At 41.0% G+C, this 21,011-nt stretch overlaps 1 protein-coding gene across 6 annotated transcripts in view; it reads right to left on the minus strand.

Moving 5' to 3' along the window:
* Positions 1 to 364: 364 nt before the first annotated feature.
* LOC144527403 (RAC-beta serine/threonine-protein kinase-like) overlaps positions 365 to 21,011 on the minus strand; it is a 31,034-nt gene continuing 10,387 nt past the window's right edge. For all 6 annotated transcript variants that reach the window (XM_078265375.1, XM_078265379.1, XM_078265380.1 and 3 more), the window contains 9 exons: positions 20,254 to 20,385; positions 18,465 to 18,530; positions 17,438 to 17,506; positions 17,179 to 17,301; positions 13,886 to 14,014; positions 2,603 to 2,817; positions 2,432 to 2,519; positions 1,452 to 1,554; positions 365 to 1,328 (listed from right to left, as the gene is read on the minus strand). In XM_078265375.1, the coding sequence (XP_078121501.1) occupies positions 1,249 to 1,328; positions 1,452 to 1,554; positions 2,432 to 2,519; positions 2,603 to 2,817; positions 13,886 to 14,014; positions 17,179 to 17,301; positions 17,438 to 17,506; positions 18,465 to 18,530; positions 20,254 to 20,385 (1,005 nt within the window). In that variant the 3' untranslated portion in view covers positions 365 to 1,248. The remainder of the gene's footprint in view (positions 1,329 to 1,451; positions 1,555 to 2,431; positions 2,520 to 2,602; positions 2,818 to 13,885; positions 14,015 to 17,178; positions 17,302 to 17,437; positions 17,507 to 18,464; positions 18,531 to 20,253; positions 20,386 to 21,011) is intronic.

The raw sequence follows: 21,011 nt of genomic DNA on the forward strand, positions 1-21,011 counted from the left end.
ATTTTGTTGAAACATATGCATCCATTCTAGAACTTTGTTCAAATTAAATAACTAACTAACTAACTCTGGCCAATGGCTGATGTAAATCTGATCACAGAAGAAATTAACAGGATTATGAATCTGACCAGACATTTGATACCAGCTTCTGGTATCTCACAGTTTTTAATACTCAGTGCAACAGACACATTTCCATGAGATGTTAAAAAATACTAAGCACCGACACCAATCCAGGAAGCTTTCAGCTACATTATAAACATGGTCCATCTGAGAAAAATGAGGTCTGCTTTAAATCACTAAGTGCCTATTAATCCTCTTAAATCACAAAAATGGTGTGTATTTTGCTGATCGGGAAAGATTTAATGTTAGAATTAAAAATCCTTAAAAAAAGAACATACACCTTGTGCATTAAGGTACTCCCAATTCCCATTAATTTATGTGTCACACTTGACAGATCTGTTAACAAAGATCAAAGTTTGAGATGAGCGCAAACTAATAAACAAGTGATGTGTTTTCATTGCATACAGTTAAAGGACAGCCTCTCTCTCCAACACCTCATCTTCCGCTCAAAGCTTTTCTCCACGGAGACACTTTGATAATCATGTCTTATCAATTAATCTGTTGTTCCTGATGCATGTTGGGCAAGTGTTGTATTAAGACACGAACAAAACCTCTTGCTCTCACAGACTCCCTCTGACTCAACTGATGACATCCAGTTTGGACTTGATGCCCTCCTTTTTCTCAAAAAAAGAAAAAAAAAGATCCACACACACATACCTAACAGAAACACCCAACAAACTGCCCTGCAACTTTGTCATATACGCACCTGTCTATCACCAGTTGTGACAGCTAGTTCTGAAGAAGAGCACTTGGAAACATCATTAAAGAAACTGTCCATAAAGACCATTAAAAATGCTAAAAATGATCAACGGTTTATATTGAAAAAGCAGCAGTAGTTATAGGCCATCCAAAGGTGCTTCAGACAGATGTTTTTCAGTTGTGCTGATGACTACGTAAGGTCCTGAAGTCCAGTTTGATACAGTACAGTCAGTATGGCCAGGCTTTGCCCGTAGTGTTGACAGAGGGGGCTTCTATAAAACAATATGGCCGCCAGCTGAGGCACTTCGATGCCGACGGACTAAACCTCATTAAAGATGGAGGTTCTGGTCATTTTATAGCTGTAAGGATGTGGCCAAGGTGTTCATGCCTCATTTGTTTTTGTGTGTTTGTGTGTGTGTGGCAGAGATGCTATCACTCTCTTATGCTAGCAGAGTAGGAGAACTGGGGGAAATGCGCTTGCTGGCCAGGGTCCTCGCAGTCCAGACTGTTATCTGTAAGAACAAGACAGCAGAAGTCAGTCATCGCATTCAAGTCAAGAACCCAGACCGTGATCATGGAAAGTGGTGGATCAGGCACTGACACGGAGTGTCGCTGTCCAGTCAGGGGATACCTACACTTGTCTGGAGGAGTGAGCGTGATGGTCTGTGCTGTGAACTCGTCATCAAAATACCGGGTGTCTGTCTCTGATGTCACTTGCGGTTTGAACAGTGGGGTAAGCTGGCGCAGGGGAGAAGATTGGTTAAATGCCATTCGATTGGAACATACTGGATTTCGAAAATAACTACATGTAGACAAAGGTTTGTGACACGAGCAGCATTGTTCACATACTGCCTGTTTACTTTGTGCATATCTGAAGTATTAAACATATCCACTGGAGGGCAGATCAGGGCTGCATCATTAACTTTTTGAGAACCTTTAATTAACATTAACTTAACTAAAAATGGCTAAACGCAATAGGGTTACTTTTTGTTAATGATAAGAACACTGTGTGTAACAGTGGGCAAGCTCTATTGGTTTCTCTTGAAACTTTCCACCATTGCTGTTTGTTAAAAGTCTGCTGACTCCAACCAAGCCTTTAGAATTCAGGATACTCATGGTTTTCGATCATGGAAGTATAGTAAAGCTTTCTTAGTTGCAGTAAGAAATTATGTCCGTTTTACGTTTTTATAAAGCATGACATTTTGCCACCATCAGTTGACAACTTGACACAAAAGAACAATAACAACTATCTCAATACTGATCAAGTATTGAAAAGACAATGTGGGTAGGTAGATTTGTTTTTTAAAGTAAATAAACAATCTGGCATGGCAAACATATCATATATGTGTTTTTTGATTCTAGTTCATAGAGATGAATTTAACCTGTTCTGTATTTCCAGCAGCAGGGTTAACAACTCTGAGAGCATCTTGTAGATGTAAGCCTTTTTACTACATGTGACTAGGAGCAAAAATTGGAGGAGATAATTATTAAAGCCTGATAAAAGTGTCTGAAATCACAGATAAGAAGGCTAACTAAGCAATCAGCCAGGACATCCTGTTTTTCTGACTAAAAAGCAAACCCCAGCTTCACTTCCTTTGTCCTCAAAATATCTTACCTTCTTTTGTACCACATCCTGCCAGTTGATGATGATAAAAAATTTGTGACTCATTACTTCTTTGGCATCAGTGGGACCTCCACCCAACCTGTCAGTCCAAACAAGATCATGTAAGGATTAAGTTATTGTATCAAAAATAATTCACAGTGAGGATCAGTCTGGGTCAAATACCTCTGTTTGGGGTCTTTCTTGAGCAGGCCAGCCAGCAGGGACTTGGCCTCGGGCGACAGGTTCCTGGGGAAGCGGATTTCCTCCATGAGGATGAGCTCAAACAAACGCTCATGGTCTTGGTTGTAGAAAGGCAGACGGCCGCACATCATCTCATACATGACTACACCCAGACCCCACCAGTCCACCGCCCGGCCATAGTCATTATCTTCTAGGACCTGAGAAACAGATATTTGCCTGATTACAATTCTCAACAATGGCAGTAAAAAGTGACTTTAAATTTGCAGACTTGAACATTTACATTTGGTACACATCACTTAACAGCACACTTCTCTAACCTAAATCTATATTTCTCTTTTCAGTTTTTAACTCACTTTCTGTGAGTAAAATAGATTTCCCACCAGCCACCATGTCCAACACCAGAGGGCTATTTCACAAAACCAAGATAAGGGATTTAGCCGGGATTTCCCAGTTATCCTGGCTCAATTTAGCCTTGACTCGGTTTCACAAAAGCAGAGGCACCTAAGTTACCATGGAGATTTATCCTGTGCAGCTAGCCTCCTCCCAACCAGGCTAACAGCCATTAATCCTGGAGCCTTTTCTGATCACTCCGCAGTGGTTTTACCTTATTGTTATCAGCCTGGATTAAAATACAACATGTGCATATTGCTGTTCATTTAAGTACTGTTATTATTTAAAGTGGTGGAGAGGTTTGTGTGTCCCTATGAACCTGAGGGCTGTGTTGTCTGGAGCTTTGTGCTCCTGGTAGGGTCTCCCAAGGCAAAGTGGTCTCAGGTGAGGGGCCAGACAAAGAATGGTTCAAAAACCCTATGAGAAATCGAGGAAGAGATGGAGTGACCCTGCCCGGAGGAAGCCTGGGGCCCCCGTCTGGAGCCAGGCCCGGATGGAGGGCTCGTCAGCGAGCGTGTCTGGTGGCCGGGTTTGCCACGGAGCCCGGCCGGGCACAGCCCGAAAAAGCTACGTGGCAGACATCTCTCCATCCCATGGGCCCACCACCTGTGGGAGGAACCGCTGGGGTCGGGTGCGCTGCTACACGGGTGGCAGTGAAGGTCAGGGGCCTCGACGGACCAGACCTGGGCAGCAAACGCTGGCTCTGGGGACGTGGAATGTCACCTCTCTGTGGGGGAAGGAGCCGGAACTTGTGCGGGAGGTGGAGCACTACCGGTTAGATCTGGTGGGGCTTACCTCTACACACAGTCTCAGTTCTGGAACCATACTCCTGGATAGGGGTTGGACTCTTTTCTTCTCCGGAGTTGCCCAGGGTGTGAGGCGCCGGGCGGGTGTGGGGATACTCACAAGCCCCCGGCTGAGTGCCGCTACGTTGGAGTTTAAACCTGGTGGACGAGAGGGTCGCCTCCCTACGCCTGCGGGTTGTGGGGGGGGGGGGAACTCTGACTGTTGTTTGTGCATATGCACCAAACAAGAGTTCAGAGTATTCGGCCTTCTTGGAGACCTTGAGTGGAGTCCTGCATGGGGCTCCAATGGGGGACTCCATAGTTCTGCTGGGGGACTTCAACGCGCACGTGGGCAATGATGGAGACACATGGAGAGGCGTGATTGGGAGGATCGGCCTCCCTGATCTAAACCAGAGTGGTTGTTTGTTGTTGGACTTCTGTGCTAGTCATGGATTGTCTATAACGAACACCATGTTCGAACATAGGGATGCTCATAAGTGTACTTGGTACCAGAGCACCCTAGGCCAAAGGTCAATGATCAATTTTATAATCATTTCATCTGATCTGAGGCCGTATGTTTTGGACACTCGGGTGAAGAGAGGGGCGGAGCTGTCAACCGATCGCCATCTGGTGGTGAGTTGGGTCAAGGGGTGGGGGAAGACTCTGGACAGATCTGGTAAGCCCAAACGAGTAGTGCAGGTAAATTGGGAACGTCTGGAGGAGGCCCCTGTCCGACAGACTTTCAACTCACACCTCCGGCGGAGCTTTTCGTGCATCCATGTGGAGGCTGGGGGCATTGAACCCGAGTGGACAATGTTCAAAGTTTCCTTTGCTGAAGCTGCGGTGAGGAGCTGTGGTCTTAGGGTCTTAGGTTCCTCAAGGGGCGGTAACCCACGAACACCGTGGTTGACACCGGTGGTCAGGGAAGCCGTCCGACTGAAGAAGGAGTCTTTCCGGGATATGTTATCCCAGAGGACTCCGGAGGCAGTTGCAAGGTACCGAAGGGCCCGAAGGGCTGCAGCCTCTGCCGTGAAAGAGGCAAAGCAGCGGGTGTGGGAGAAGTTCGGAGAAGACATGGAGAAGGACTTTCGGTCGGCACCAAGGTGCTTCTGGAAAACCGTTCGCCACCTCAGGAGGGGGAAGCGGCGAACCATCCAAGCTGTGTACAGTAAGGATGGGACGCTGTTGACCTCAACTGAGGAGGTAATAGGGCGGTGGAAGGAGCACTTTGAGGAACTCCTAAATCCGACTAATACGCCCTCTATGGTAGAGGCAGAGCTGGAGGATGATGGGGGATTGTCGTCAATTTCCCTGGTGGAGGTTGCTGAGGTAGTTAAACAACTCCACAGTGGCAAAGCCCCAGGAATTGATGAGATCCGTCCAGAAATGCTTAAAGCTCTGGGTGTGGAGGGGTTGTCTTGGTTGACACGCCTCTTCAACATTGCGTGGAAGTCTGGGATGGTGCCTAAGGAGTGGCAGACCGGGGAGTGGTTCCCCTGTTTTAAAAAGGGGGGACCAGAGGGTGTGTGCTAATTACAGGGGTATCACACTTCTCAGCCTCCCCGGTAAAGTCTACTCCAAGGTGCTGGAAAGGAGGGTTCGGTCGATAGTCAAACCTCAGGTTGAAGAGGAACAATGCGGATTCCGTCCTGGTCGTGGAACAACGGACTAGATCTTTACTCTCGCAAGGATCCTGGAGGGAGCCTGGGAGTATGCCCAACCGGTCTACATGTGTTTTGTGGATCTGGAGAAGGCATATGACCGGGTGCCCCGGGAGATACTGTGGGAGGTGCTGCGGGAGTACGGGGTGAGGGGGTTCCTTCTCAGGGCCATCCAATCTCTGTACGACCAAAGCGAGAGCTGTGTCCGGGTTCTCGGCAGTAAGTCGGACACGTTTCAGGTGAGAGTTGGCCTCCGCCAGGGTTGCGCTTTGTCACCAATCCTGTAGTATTTATGGACAGGATATCGAGGCGTAGTCGGGGTGGAGAGGGGTTGCAGTTCGGTGGGCTGGGGATCTCATCGCTGCTTTTTGCAGATGATGTGGTCCTGATGGCATCATCGGCCTGTGACCTTCAGCACTCACTGGATCGGTTCGCAGCCGAGTGTGAAGCGGCTGGGATGAGGATCAGCACCTCTAAATCGGAGGCCATGGTTCTCAGCAGGAAACCGATGGAGTGCCTTCTCCAGGTAGGGAATGAGTCCTTACCCCAAGTGAAGGAGTTCAAGTAACTTGGGGTCTTGTTCGCGAGTGAGGGGACAATGGAGCGGGAGATTGGTCGGAGAATCGGCACAGCGGGTGCGGTATTACATTCAATTTATCGCACTGTTGTGACGAAAAGAGAGCTGAGCCAGGAGGCAAAGCTCTCAATCTACCGGTCAGTTTTTGTTCCTATCCTCACCTATGGTCATGAAGGCTGGGTCATGACCGAAAGAACAAGATCCAGGGAAATGGGTTTCCTCAGGAGGGTAGCTGGCGTCTCCTTTAGAGATAGGGTGAGAAGCTCAGTTATCCGTGAGGAGCTCGGAGTAGAGCCGCTGCTCCTTCGCGTCGAAAGGAGCCAGTTGAGGTGGTTCGGGCATCTGGTAAGGATGCCCCCTGGGCGCCTCCCTAGGGAGGTGTTCCAGGCACGTCCAGCTAGGAGGAGGCCTCGGGGAAGACCCAGGACTAGGTGGAGGGATTATATCTCCAACCTGGCCTGGGAACGCCTCGGGATCCCCCAGCAGGTTAATGTGGATCGGGAAAGGGAAGTTTGGGGTCCCCTGCTGGAGCTGCTACCCCAGCAACCCGATACCGGATAAGTGGACGAAGATGGATGGATGGATATTATTTAAAGTTGTGACCATTATTTTTTTTATAATTATTCATGTGACAGTCAGTCACTGTTGTATTGCTGTATGCAGAATACTGTTCATATTGTTGTTAGAAGTTTGATGAATATATTACTGCAGTTGAGATAATTAGAAAAGGCTGATAACATTTCAAATGTGTTTTAAATGAAGTCTGTTACTAAGGGCAATACATTCAATGCTGTACATGTGTGTTTCTATAGTTGACCAATGCACCTTGAATTATTTTAGTTGATTCATTTTTTTTTTTTTTTTTTTTTCTTTAACAATAAAGGATCATGTTTGTTCAGCTTCCATGTGCATTGTATTTGGCATTCTTAGCACACAATTTGTGTTGTCCAGTAAACTGGGACTATAATTTGGGAGGACTGTACAATTTAAAGAACCCTAATTGTACAATCCTCCTTAATTATAGTCTTAGTTCACTGAACCAGTAACTATATAGTGATGTAGGCTACTGTACATTCATGTAACAACAGGTAGAGGACACCCCAATGGTTTTTGACCTCATATTTTGCTGGGGAGAAATAACAGATGAATATCACTCTTTTCCATTCTTGTTTACAGTGTGCATGGATTTTATCACTTAATTATCTTTATAGTCTCTAGATTTTAGATTCCAATTTCTTCAGTGTCTTCCTTTTCTATGTCCATATATACGAGGGAGCAAATCATATAATATGTAGAGAAGGAAACGCCAGAAAAAGCGTGGCAGATAATAGCGGACTGATTGATAGTCTAAAAATATACATTTATGAACTACTGCTCTTAACTGAAACCATTCAATGAGTCACTTGTCATTTGCAAAAACAACAGTTGTACACTATGCATTAAAAACGAGCAGTGGAAGTTAATATGACTTAGGTAATTTATATTTTAGCCCATGAGAGAGAGGGAGGAACAGAGTGAAAGAGATATTTATGCATCATATTCTAGTGTTATAGAAAATTGATCTTTATGGTAAATTTCCTGAGTAACATTATCTGTTTACTTTTAAGGCAAAGAGTACAACTGTTAATTTGTGCAAATGTATGATTAGTAGTCTAATCCTTGAATGGTATGATTATGACGGTTTCAATTCAGAGCAATGGTTAGTAAATGTATATTTTTAGGCTACGCATTGTCGGTCCGCGATCATCTGCCTCGCTTTCTCTCGTTTCATCACAGCACCCGTGTTTCTTTTCTTTTTATACAAATAATGTGTTTCACGTTATACTTCCACAAGAAGCTGCTGCTCACTCTGTATAAAGTATGTACAATGTGTATTCTCCATTTTAGCATCAGTAAATCGGTTATCGACCTGGCAGTCTGTTAAAGAAAGCCGTGAACACGTATCTAGCCAAGCCAGTCTGCACAGATTAGACTAGGTCAAGCCTCGCTTTATCTGCAGTATGCCAAAAACACCCATATATTTTATCTGATTTGGAGGAAATCTCCAGTATGCCTCGGACTAGTCTCGCTTTGCTAGACCCTCCTCCAAAGCACGCTGAACAGAGTCTGGCTACTCCACACAGCATTCGGGGATGGAAGAAAAACGTGCTCTGGTTTAATGGTATTTCTTTAAACCAATCAGAGTCATGGACGATGCCAAACTCCGCACAGAGCCGCTGCAAAATAGTTGTGCGAGAGAAAACTCAGATTGGACATATAGTCTAGCTAGCTGTCTCAATTTACCATGCAGAGATCTGAGGAGCAGTCAACAATAGTCAATAGTAAAATTCCAACACAAAGAAAGCGGAAGGAAACAGAAAATACATGCAACCTGCGGAATTTCCTGCAGCACCGGAGCAATCCTGGAAGTGGAACGCAAAGTATATAGACTAGCCTCGGACAAACATCCATGCTCGGACCAGTCTACTTCGCCTACTGTATCCCACAATGCAAAGTGCTGGAACAGTCACAACAATCATGGCTTGCCGTTGTGGACAACAAATAAAAACATTTTACAATTTTTGTCTGCTATTTAATCACTAAATTCACTTCTGGAGACTTTTATATGCGAGAAAATCAACTGTGTAGATTTAGAATATGGGCAGTTTTACAAAAATTGATGGCAAACTGCTAATTTGCGCTGATGTCAGAGTTGAGAAGCTCCACAAACTGAAGCGACAGCTGGCTAGTTCCTTCCAGGCTCGCTAGCTAGCCAACTGGCCGGTCATGTTCCAAGACTCGCTGTGAGCTCTCTCAAGAGACTCATGGGCAAGAGGCGTTTATTTCCCGTTTATTTATTTTATTTATCGTTTGTTAAAATAACATAACACCAATATTCATTATAAGATTAACGGGAACCTGGCTAGCTGGCTGACACACACACACACACACACACACACACACACACACACACACACAGCAGGCAGAGGCAAGGGAGAGCAGCGTCTGACAAGGCAGGGAGATAAACAGTCTCTCTTTGACAGACTTATATAAAATATATATATATATATATATATATATATATATATATATATATATATATATATATATATATATATATATATATATATATATACACATTAGATTTAATATTTCAGTTCAGAATTATTGTTTGTTGTATTTGCTCACATAAATAAATATTTAAGAAATTGAGTTTCAGTTTGTATGGTGGATAAACAGTTGTACATAAAGTGGTAACATGCTATGGCATATGTTATTTAGACTTAAGGGGACACACCAAAGCTTATAATTTCCATAAATGTATTGGTTTATTTAAATCAGGGACAGTGTACATTACATGTATTGCACCAGATATATATCATACATATATCACAATGCTAAATTCAATCTGTTGTTTGAGAGGAGTGTTTATTTTCAGAACCCTGAGAGTCAAGACTCCAAGTGTGCTTTCTCTCCTCTTTTATACTAACCTACACCCACGCATGCCATTTTGACCTGGTTGAACAGGCCAGTGCTCGGATTCACCCTTCCTTTTGTTCCTTCAAAGATACCACATAAATTAATCAAATTAATTAAGATCTGTATTTTACCCACCAATGAGACCGTTTCACAGTTCAGTTATTTGTCCCTGATTCCAGGGTGGTGCCCCGTTTTGATGGTTTGTCAATTTGGAAAAGTTATTAATACACATATTCATAACTTTATTAATATTGATAAAACATCTTTGATAATTTGCAAATAATTTAATCTGTACCCATACCTATTCCCAACAACAGTTAAGGCTATTTGTTGCTGAATAAATGCAAAAACTCCTCAAGACCAAAGCTAAATTCCATCTGCTGCAAGACTGTAAATATAATGTGGACTGCTGTTTTAAAGTGCCCATATTATGAAAAAAATAAAAATAAAATTTTTCTGGGATTTGGGGTGTTCTTTTGTGTCTCTGGTGCTTCCACACGCATACAAACTTTGAAAAAAAACATCCATGCTGTTTTGAGTGAGATACGGTTTCTGAATGTGTCCTGTCTTCAGTCTCCGGGTGAGCTGTTCAAAATCTGCACGGCTTTCTACGTAACTAGCCTAGACTAGGGGCCGTAGGGGACTAACCGTTAGCATGCTAGCACGTTCTCAATGGCAAAACACTGCTACAACACAAACGAATTCACCCTAATCTACAAAATAAATGTATAGAACTACTTACATGTCCCTATTCTGCAGGTATTCCACGCAAAGTTGGAAGTGTGCCCTCGTTTAGAAGAAGTCTCCCAGCTAATCCTGCCTTGTACAGGCCGAAGTTGGAGGACAGCTAGCTAGCTCATGTAATCCTTACCTAGCTACTGCGCATGTGCGACTGACAACAAAGATGTTACAGAACTTAAGAGGTCTCACTCTGTAGGTAAAACAGAGACCTGAACACAGGGTGAAAAGAGGAGCTGCAGCAATGTGCAGTACAACAAAAATATGGTGTTTTTTGAAAATTAAACCATGTAAACCTATTCTGGTACAACCTCAAAATACAATTATGAATCTGAAAATGAGCATATGGCTACTTTAAAGCAGTTTGCATTTAGAAGTTACGAATATTTGGACAAATAGCCAATATTTGGGTAGGGAGGTTTATGGTTTTAATGGCGCTAAGCAAAGCTAAACGCTAGAAAGAAAAGGTCGCTGATTTTCAACCAGCTGACGTGAGTTATCCAGCAGTTTGGCAATTTTACTTTAAAATAAATGGGACCATAACTTACTTATAAATTACCATCATGCTGTATAAAAGGTGACTTGAAATCATTTTTAATCAATGATTTTATTATTAAACACAATCTTGATTTCATGTTTTTAACTGAAACCTGGTTAGACCAGAATAACAGTGCTGCTGTTCTTATCGAGTCAGCTCCCCCTAACGTCAGTTTTATGAGTGAGAATAGACTGAATAAGAAAGGAGGTGGAGTCGCCATTTTGTTCAAAGACTCGTTCCAATGTAGGCAACTATCTTATGGAAATTTTGCTTCTTTTGAATATGTGGCTCTTCAGCTAAGGTCCTCCCCTCGAGCTATATTTCTAAATATTTACAGGCCACCTAAGTACTGTGCAGCCTTCTTTGATGACTTTACTGAACTGCTGTCTATGATCTGTATTGACTTTGACTGTGTAATTATTGCTGGTAATTTCAACACTCATGTTGACAACCCCCAGGATAGAGGGACCAAAGAACTGTGTTGTATTTTTTTAAATTATGGACTGACTCAACATGTGACGGAGCCCACACACAATAAGGGACACATTCTGGACTTGATTATCTCTAAAGGTCTGAACATTTCCAAGATTGTGGTGTCTGATGCTGCTCTCTCTGATCATTCCTGTGTTTTCTTTAATGGCTCTATCTCTGTGCACAAAAGTGTTCAAACAAAGGTAATCAGAAAACGATACATCACTGAAAACACCAGTGAAACATTTCAAATTGTTTGGCTTCAGATCTTCTACAGATTGTAAACACGTCTCTTCTTTCAGGTATCTTCCCACAGGCCCTGAAAACTGCAGTCATCAAGCCACTCTTAAAAAATAACAATCTAGACACATCACTAATGAGCAACTATAGGCTGATATCAAACCTTCCATTTTCAAGTAAAATCCTTGAAAAAGCGGTTTTTCAACAACTCAACCTTTTTTTGTCACTAAACAACAGTTTTGATACCTTCCAGTCGGGTTTTCGACCATACCACAGCACTGAGACGGCTCTTGTTAAAGTCTTTAATGACATCCACTTAAACACAGATAGTGGCAAAACTACAGTCTTAGTATTACTCGATCTCAGTGCTGCATTTGACACGGTCGACCATGACATATTACTAGACCGATTGGAAAACTGGGTTGGCCTTTCTGGCTCAGTACTAAAGTGGTTTGAATCCTATTTAAAGAATAGGGATTACTCTGTGTCTATAGGTAATTATGCATCTGAGCATACAAATATGACCGTGTGGAGTTCCCCAATGCTCCGTTCTGGGGCCTCTTCTGTTTAATATCTACATGCTTCCACTGGCTCAGATTACGGAAAACAACAACATAAATTATCATAGTTATGCGGACGACACACAAATTTACATAACCTTGTCACCTGAGGACTATAGTCCAATACAAAAACTGGCTAAGTGCATTGAACAAACTAACGACTGGATGTGCCAGAACTTTCTTAAATTAAATGAAGAAGAAAACTGAGGTAGTTGTTTTGGAGCAAAAGAGGAAAGATTGAAAGTCAGCGCTCAGTTAGGATGTTTACTGTTGTATAGTTTTATAATAAATGCTATTTAAATCTACTCTTTAAATTCAGTCTTTACTGACTGAAAATGTTAATTTCACATCCAGATCTGTCAATTCAAAGTACAACCAAATCACACATTCCAGATAAAACTAAGCATTAATACTCTCTTCAAGTTTTTTTGTATGTACTTTGTACTTTCAAATAATGAAAAATGTGTATAATAATAGACCTGCATGAATAACAACTAAGTGTCACAATTTGGTTTTAATGTCTTGAAACAAGTGATGACTTTCAAAGTGTTCACTGCACAGAGATACTAGACCAGAATAAAAAAAAAAGTAAAAGTAAAACAAAATAGTAATTGTTATTAATAAATAGTAAACTATTTGGATATTAGTATAACTACATCAGCACTTTTGTCACGTATAAAATATTTGTGTTCAATAATATATGGTGTGAATAGTATATATAATAATGATATCATGAGATATTACAATATAATAGTAATAGCAAGATAATTGGCGGTGCAATCGCCCCATCCAGCCCGGCCCCACCTCCTACCACCTTGGTATCTATATATATTAGGGGTGGAACGGTACACTGAAATCTCGGTTCGGATCATACCTCGGTTCAGTACAATGGAGGGAAAAGCATAAGAAAAATGCAGAAGGCAATTTTTTGTATTGTGCATGTCTCAGGCTGTACCACCTAGTGTCATCCAGTCTCTCCCCTGAGCTAGCTGCTAGCCAGCCTGAAGCGTATAAAGTAAGATGTAAAGTAAACAATAAGTAGGCTACACCACATCATCTCCAGACTCCATCTGGAACTTGTAAACAAAATAAGACAATCAGCTAGCAGTGTAATGTGGGAGACAAGCGCTGCTCTCATATGTGAATACACAGAGCAGGGGTGTTAAAAGGGCAGCTTCGGTTACACAGAGCAGTTGGCGAATTGTGGCGTTAGCTTCACACGCTAAACGCGGAGCTAGCAGCAAACAGCGAAGCTAACGGCGGAGCTAACAGCTAACGGCGGAGCTAAAAGCGGAGCTAACAGCGAAGCAAATGGGCCTTGAAGCCATTTGTGGTCCAGGCAAGAAGGGATACAGCTACAGTACATCCGTGTTTGATTGTATATGGAAGGGACTAGTTTGCTTCGTGTGGACTCACTGGACCGACCCGACATGTAGGCGGAGCTTTGGAGCTTCAGAGCTAAGGCGGGGCTACAGATTAGGTGTCCCTAAGAAACGTGGATGTTACAGTAGTTCCACATTACATTAATTCATTTGCACACAAGTTTTATTTATTTTTATACCGTGTATTTTCCGTGTAAATTCACGTACCGAACCGAGACGCCAGTACCGTTTTGGTTCAATACGAATACATGTACCGTTCCACCCCTAATATATATATATATGCGCCCTTTAACGTTCAAAGGCAGAATTGGACACACCCTAAATGCAACTGCGCTATGTACTTTAGATCATGCGCTATAGATTGTTTAAATAGGGCCCTAAGCCTGTGGGAAAGTGTGACTGCTTGTGTAGAGGTCAAAAACTGTGTTTATCACATGCCCAGCCAGTCAGTTTCAGTATCTTACCTCAGGTGCCAGATATTCAGGAGTACCACAGAAGGTTTTCATGGTAGCGTCAGGGGTAATGCCTTCCTTACAAAGGCCAAAATCAGTGATTTTGATGTGGCCGTCTTTATCCAGCATCAGATTCTCCAGCTGAAAGAAAAATGACATACAAATCAGATTGACACTGCTTTCTGTAAGCATTGGGTGTTGGAAACAAGTTCTACTCATGTTGTAGTAGTTCTTAAGGGGTGGCCAGAGGGAAACAAATCCTATAAGTCATATTTGTCAAAGAACTCTCCATCTTTGGGCTCTCTATGTTTGGAAAAGACTGAGATTTACATTTATAGTCTTCAATGGGTATTTATGTATGGTGCATCTTTAAAAGTCAAAATAGTCTACTTTTGGACCATCACACCAAAGATCTCAAAAGGTTGGTTTGCAAAAAATTTAAATCAAAAAGATGGCCCACCATTGTCTTTATTAAGTGTCAACATATCAGCCCCTAAAACATACATTGGGTCAACTCGTTTTTGAAAAACACAAACTGCCTACCTCTCACTGCTCATTTACATGAGTTATTGATTACTTTGATCCACTTACAAAATTTCATGTGAATGGAAACAACTTGAGCTGGGTAATGTGTAAATATTTAAAGTAGGAAAAAGTTTCGCACACTACTATGTTTACACATTGTAATTAGTGTTCAATACCCAAAGGGGTTAAACTAATTTGACTGTGTGCCGGTTTATTATTATTTTTATTATTAATAACAATATTAGGGTTCAAACCCCGAAATAGGCAGACGGGTTGCAAAATTCACAGTTGTCAGGCACATAAAATGACACTCATTGACCTCATGGTGGCACTGTAACAATCAAGTTAGGCCATAATGCAATTATCTTGAAAACTGCTAGGCATGGAGTCAAATATTATTTCATCATTTCTCAATTCATCTGCATCTTTGCCCTAAAAATTTCAAATTTCGCTACTTTTTACGGACTGAAGTTGTTAAAGAAATTTCAACAAATCAATCCATTTCGATTATACAAGCAAATACATTTTTATCCAAAATAGGTAATTTTCAAATATTTGCAATGATTTATTAATTTGGTAATGATTAAAGTGTGTGGCTTATTACAACATATTACAACTTAAAAAATCTAAAGAAATCACCCGTACATCCTACAGAGCTAAACACATCAACTGAATTTAAACAAAAGTTTGCCTCATTGCAACCAATGCTGAGTTCGCAATGGACCCTTCGCTAAGCCCCGCCCTCCTAGTTACTGTTGCTACGCCTGACAAGCTTTCATGCCTGGCACGTCTATTACAGTATGTATGCACCGGTGTCAGACATTCCCAAGGAGATAATTAGTAATTTTTGGCAAACAGATGAAATATTTGAGAGAGCAAGACAAAAGGGACTGCAGTATGCATTTGAGGGATATATCCACGACATAATATGCAACCGATTAGAGAATTATTTCATCAAAATTGAAGCTAAAGCCTTTAGGTCATGCCATAATGTGAGCCACCTCATACGCTGACCATTCAAATGGGAAACACACAAATTGAAGAACAGCTATGTTCATGCACAGCAGGAGAAGTGAAATTTGAAAAAATTCTAATAATTATAAATCAAACAGTTTATCCATAAATCATAAAAAGACATTAGCCTGACCACTTTGCAATGATAACATTCTCGTGCTTATATTTTAGCGATTAACAAAATGCTGAAATATATTTTAAATTATGTTAGTGAGCCTCCATCTTGCCTTTAATCATCTTTGAACGTAAAGTTCAAATATATGCATTATGAACAAAGAACCGTCATTATTTCCAAGCAATGTTAGCTAGCTAGCTAACAACAACTTAGCGTGTTCTTGCCTTGGAGCAAACGTAGGTGTTTTTGTTAATCCTGTCGACATTTAGTTGTGAATGGGGCCTCCCACACTGCTTGATCCACGCCTGGCATTTCTCCCCTTGGGTTTTAGGTTTCGGGAAGGGAAAAAAAATTCCACCACCCCGTCAAGTTACCAAGTTTTCCAATAACTGGAAATGATGTGCAAGTGTTTTCCATGAAATATGACTGCAATTGGCCACATGGTGCCACTGTAAATAACACTAAACGTCATTTTAGAAAGCTAAGAACCGTCACTCCGTAAGTCCGATTTAGTTCAAATTGGACACACATGTCCAGCTCAATATGCTCACAAAAAGCCTCTTCGACTATAAAAGTCATTTTTTGACATATCTTCTAAACTCTAGGACCGATTGTTACCAAATTGTCAGGGGATCACTACTGTTCTAAGCTTATCAAAAGTTGCATAAAGCTTGTTGATATCTTTTATTTAGTTTTCAAGATATTGACCAATGAACTTCAAATGTGCGTGTCTGAGCACATAATTAGACCCAAATATATGTACATGTCCACATAGAGTTCGTACCAGGAGCATACCCTAAAAGTTTCATTCAAATCAACCATTATGGGGACTACAAATGCAAAAAATGGGCGTGGCATAACACAAATCAGACTGTAAATCAAAAATGTCCAATCTTTACAAAACCAGCAGGATATGTTTCATAACAATTACGACCCACATGTGTAAAACTATTTTTCAATCACATGCATGGGCCTGGTGCCAATTTGGCCATAAATCGATGTCCAAACATCACCAAACTTAAGAATGGAAGCCTCTGTCCTAGTGGCTTTGCTTACTTAAACAAAGTTAAGTGCATATATTTGTGGAATCTATCTTCTTCTGTCACTCTGCATGCAGTTTGCAGTAACATAAATCATTACTTATTCAGTGTGTTCTCAGTGTAACATTGATTGAGTAATGAATGGATATACAGTGAGTCCTAATGGAAGCAATGGGTTTGAACCTGCAATTGCAGCGTGTGCCTATATTTTCCACAGTTATTACATGTTGAGAGTTACTATTACTAACTACATATGATGAAACAAAGAAGCATTAGAAGTTATGTTGCTGCTCATTGTTATATCAGGGAAAGGACCAACTCTGGCCATACAATGTTGAATGGACATCACTTTCAGACATAACATTTAAAAATCAATGTTGCATTTCCTTTCAGCAGCACAAACTGATTTTAATAGACGGCAGAAGTAAAATGTTTGTTGTTTCTTCTAAAAAATTTAATTTGGTATGCTTAAATTATATTATAACTAAAGACTACTTCTTTATGGAACTGATTAAAACATCATAGTAAAATCTAAAATGAGAATTCATCACATCATCTTTTTGGAAGTGATGATATAAACCTTGTATATTAGAACTGATGGGATTATTCACCTTTAGATCACGATAAACAACGTCACGTGAGTGGAGGTACTCGAGCGCCGACACAATCTCAGCACCATAGAAGCGTGCCCGGTCTTCTGTGAACACTCGTTCCCGTGACAGGTGGAAGAAGAGCTGAAAGAGGCGAGAGCAGATGGAGTCAAACACTTACCTCTTATAGAAGCCGTTTGACTGTGCACAGCAAGCTGTTGAAATCAAGGGACATCACTGTATCTCCATGTGACTGTGCCGTGTGCATGTGAGGTCTCACCTCGCCTCCATTGGCATATTCCATAACAAAACAGAGTCGATCGTGGGTTTGGAAGGCATACTTCAGTGTCTGCAGGAAGAAAATGATCACAAATTACAGGTGGTAGATTTCTTCACAAATTACACTATCCCAGCACTCACTTGCAAACTAATGAGCAAGTTCCAGTTGTAAAAACTACATTGTTCATTGTTCTTCAAGGAGGATTTAAAATTTCAATTCAGAAGTATGTATTATCTGAGCTGAATACTGGCTACTTACATCAAAGAATAGTGAGAAAATAATAGGGCAGCTCCCTAAATGTCGATGATTTACATCATCAGTTGAGTAGCTTCTGACTTTAACGTCATGCTGTCTGTCAAATGATAGGCTTTGTTGTAGATGCATCATTATCACAGAGCAATTCGGGAAAACAGCATGGCAGGCAACAAAAAGCCTTTGCTCAAAAAGCAAAAACAACACAATCCGATGGCTTGTGCTTGGGAGCTTGTAGTGTAAAGTCTGTTTGATGTCTGATTCAACTAATTTGGGTTCTCACATACAGCTCCTCCGGGTAATGTCTAGATAATTTCAGGGTTGCAGTATATGTGTGAAAGGGGGTTAAGAGTCTGTAGCTGGCTCTATGAGACTGCATAAAGGCGCAAAGGTGCTTTGACCTAAAGAAAAAATTGTGAGGGTAACATGAATGTCTAAACCAAATGTCATGGCAAACCATTAAAAAGTTGTTGAGATATTTCAGTCCGGATTTAAGTGGTGGACTATGCTGCCATCCCTAGACCTACAGTATGCCACTAGTGTGGCTGAAAGACACTGTGTGCGAACAATACACTCATATGAACTGTCAGTGCTGAGGCAAGTGGCTAGTGATATCATACAATAGCTCAGCACAGAGAGCTTTCAAATTTGACCTGAGGACCTCATGAAAAGAAAAATCTCAAGTGAGTCTCTTTGTCAGATGGCACTCCATTTACCAACTGACCTCCTGTAGAGTTCTATAAAGTGGGTTAGTTGTGATCCCAATCGTTCTTACCGTGAGGAAGGGGTGTCGTGTGTTTTGTAACACTCTGCTCTCTGTAACTGTATGGGCCACCTCATCCTGCCAACAAACAGATTATTGTCAGAAACACTGAAAACACGCCCAGTTTAATCGTAAACAAAGAATAAATGCTTCATGCCCTGTTGGTGTACAAAACATCATATTAGCATTGACAAAACGTTTAAAACTATCTAAAATAAGTGAAATATACAAGTACACACATTCCATAGACATGGTTCACAGACCACCATCGGGACAGTACAAACTTCGGTAATGCAGGAGGACCTAAGTCACACTGGAAAATGCCCATGGTGAACAAGATAAAATGCCATGCAGGTTCAAGCATAATACATTCTGTGAGTGAGGTGAAACCCATGAAAACGTCTTTGGGATGTTTTTAGGCGTACAGGGTACATTCTTTCAGCATTCAGTTATAGGCTATTCAAGAAGAGGGAATTATTTTACTAATTTATTTATTTTAAGTAATTTTGTGCTTTGTTGGCATAATGTCAGCTGGAATGCAAAAACATGTTCAGTGTTAAATACATATTTTTTAAATTGTAGTTTTGTAATTAGTTTTTTCTTTGAAAAGCAAGACAAAATAGTAAAAAGCACATTTTGACAAATTTATGCAATGATGAAAAAATTGGCAAAATTAATTTGTGTATGTGTGTGTGCATGTGTGTGCATGTGTGTGTGTGTGAGAGAGAGCGAAGCTAGGTTTATGATCAGTGTGGTATCCCGTCGCAAGGTGTGCGAGCCATATGACGTCACCAAGCTGTCGTTTCCGCAAGTTGTTGTGGTGTGTGGTCATGTGCCTCTGAAGTTTTGTAACTTGGCGCACGCTGCACTTTCATTTCAACAAGTTCGGTTGTGAAGACTGGCCGAGCAGGTTCACCTCTACAAACATCTGTATGATTCTTCATGTACAGTGAGTCAACCAGCCTTAAATATGTGGTCAGAGAGAGACAACACACTGGGAAAAGAAAAAGCATTTTGCTGGAGTGTGGAAAAAAATTAGATCGCGAGACCTTGGTCCGCATCACAGACCAAATGAGTCACCTGCAGGGCATGTTCTAAAAAAAAAACATGAGTTACGAAAGAGCTCAATAAAAATGGTCTGATTTTAAACACATTAAACAACATTGCATATAACATTTTAAAAATAAATAAAGTATATTATGTATATATATATATATATATATATATATATATATATATATATATATATATATATATATATCTGACCTTGACTGGGGTCAAAGTTTATTTTATTCATGTTATTCAGTTCACGTTATTGCCCGAGATGCACGCATCCTCACTCTTCACTGAGGCGAGCTAGCGGCCACAAAATAAGCGGCCACAACATAAGCAACAGCGGTTCATGAAGAAGATGTCAGAAAAGCGAAAGAAAACGTACCATTTTCACGAGTGGGAGGAATATATTTTATTTTCAACAGTCAAAGTCTGAAAATTTCCAGTCTGACATAATATTGCTATACTGGAAATCAGCCCATCGGTACTACGCTGCCCTCTAGTGTCCCCCCTTCTTACACACATACATACAGCATGAGAAAGGTGACTACTACAGCTTGAATAAATTGGACGGACGGACGGACGGACGGACGGACGGACAGACAGACAGACAGACAGACAGACAGACAGACAGACAGACACTCTTGGGGGAATTACTGGAATTGTTGGGGATGTGGACCTACTAGTGTCTTGAGATAACTTGTGTTATAATTTGATACTATAAATAAAATTGAATTGAATTACTTACCTTGGCTATGATGACCTCTTTGCGTAGTATTTTCATGGCATAATGTACTCCGGTCGACTTCTCTTTGACCAGAATCACCTTCCCAAATGTCCCCTTTCCAAGCAGCTTCAGGTACTCAAAGTCACTCATTGTCTGTAATGTACACAAGGCCGAGGTGTGAGAAGGATAAGGATTTTAACTAATTTTGTAAAACTTTGTACAACTAAAACAAAAAATAAAAAAAATCTTTAGCCAGAGAGGAGCGTTTCATACATAAGTCACATATACTTTCCCGGCCTTGAGGAATACTGTACTACTACTGTATACTTCCTGCTGTTGTTAGTTTGTTGTTCTTTTACAACTAATAAGACATACGTCTCCCTAATCTTTTCAGAAAAGCTTTCATAAAATTGAAATGTGCAATAATAAGTTGTTTGCACGAGTTGTTTATATTCCAAGTCTGCCATCCCCCTAAATCCTACACACTGATTCTTTAACATCCCAGACCCTTGTATGAGTCAGGTACAGATAGTCTGCCTCTCTCCACTGGGAAAAAACACTGATGTCAGAATTATAATTCCCTAATCTAAATTAATTGTGAGTTTTAAATAAAAAAATAATAAAAACATAAATAAAACTTTAAGAGGCTATAATTGCTATTTTTTATAATAATATATTAAAGGAAAATCTGAAAACAATGTAAAAAGGTGTCTGAAACCCAGTTCAAAAGAGCTCATTATAATAAACTGATAACAAAATTTTACAGAGATGAGTGTTCC

Source organism: Sander vitreus, chromosome 13 (assembly GCF_031162955.1).
Source record: "Sander vitreus isolate 19-12246 chromosome 13, sanVit1, whole genome shotgun sequence".
NCBI classification, from domain to species: Eukaryota; Metazoa; Chordata; class Actinopteri; order Perciformes; family Percidae; genus Sander; species Sander vitreus.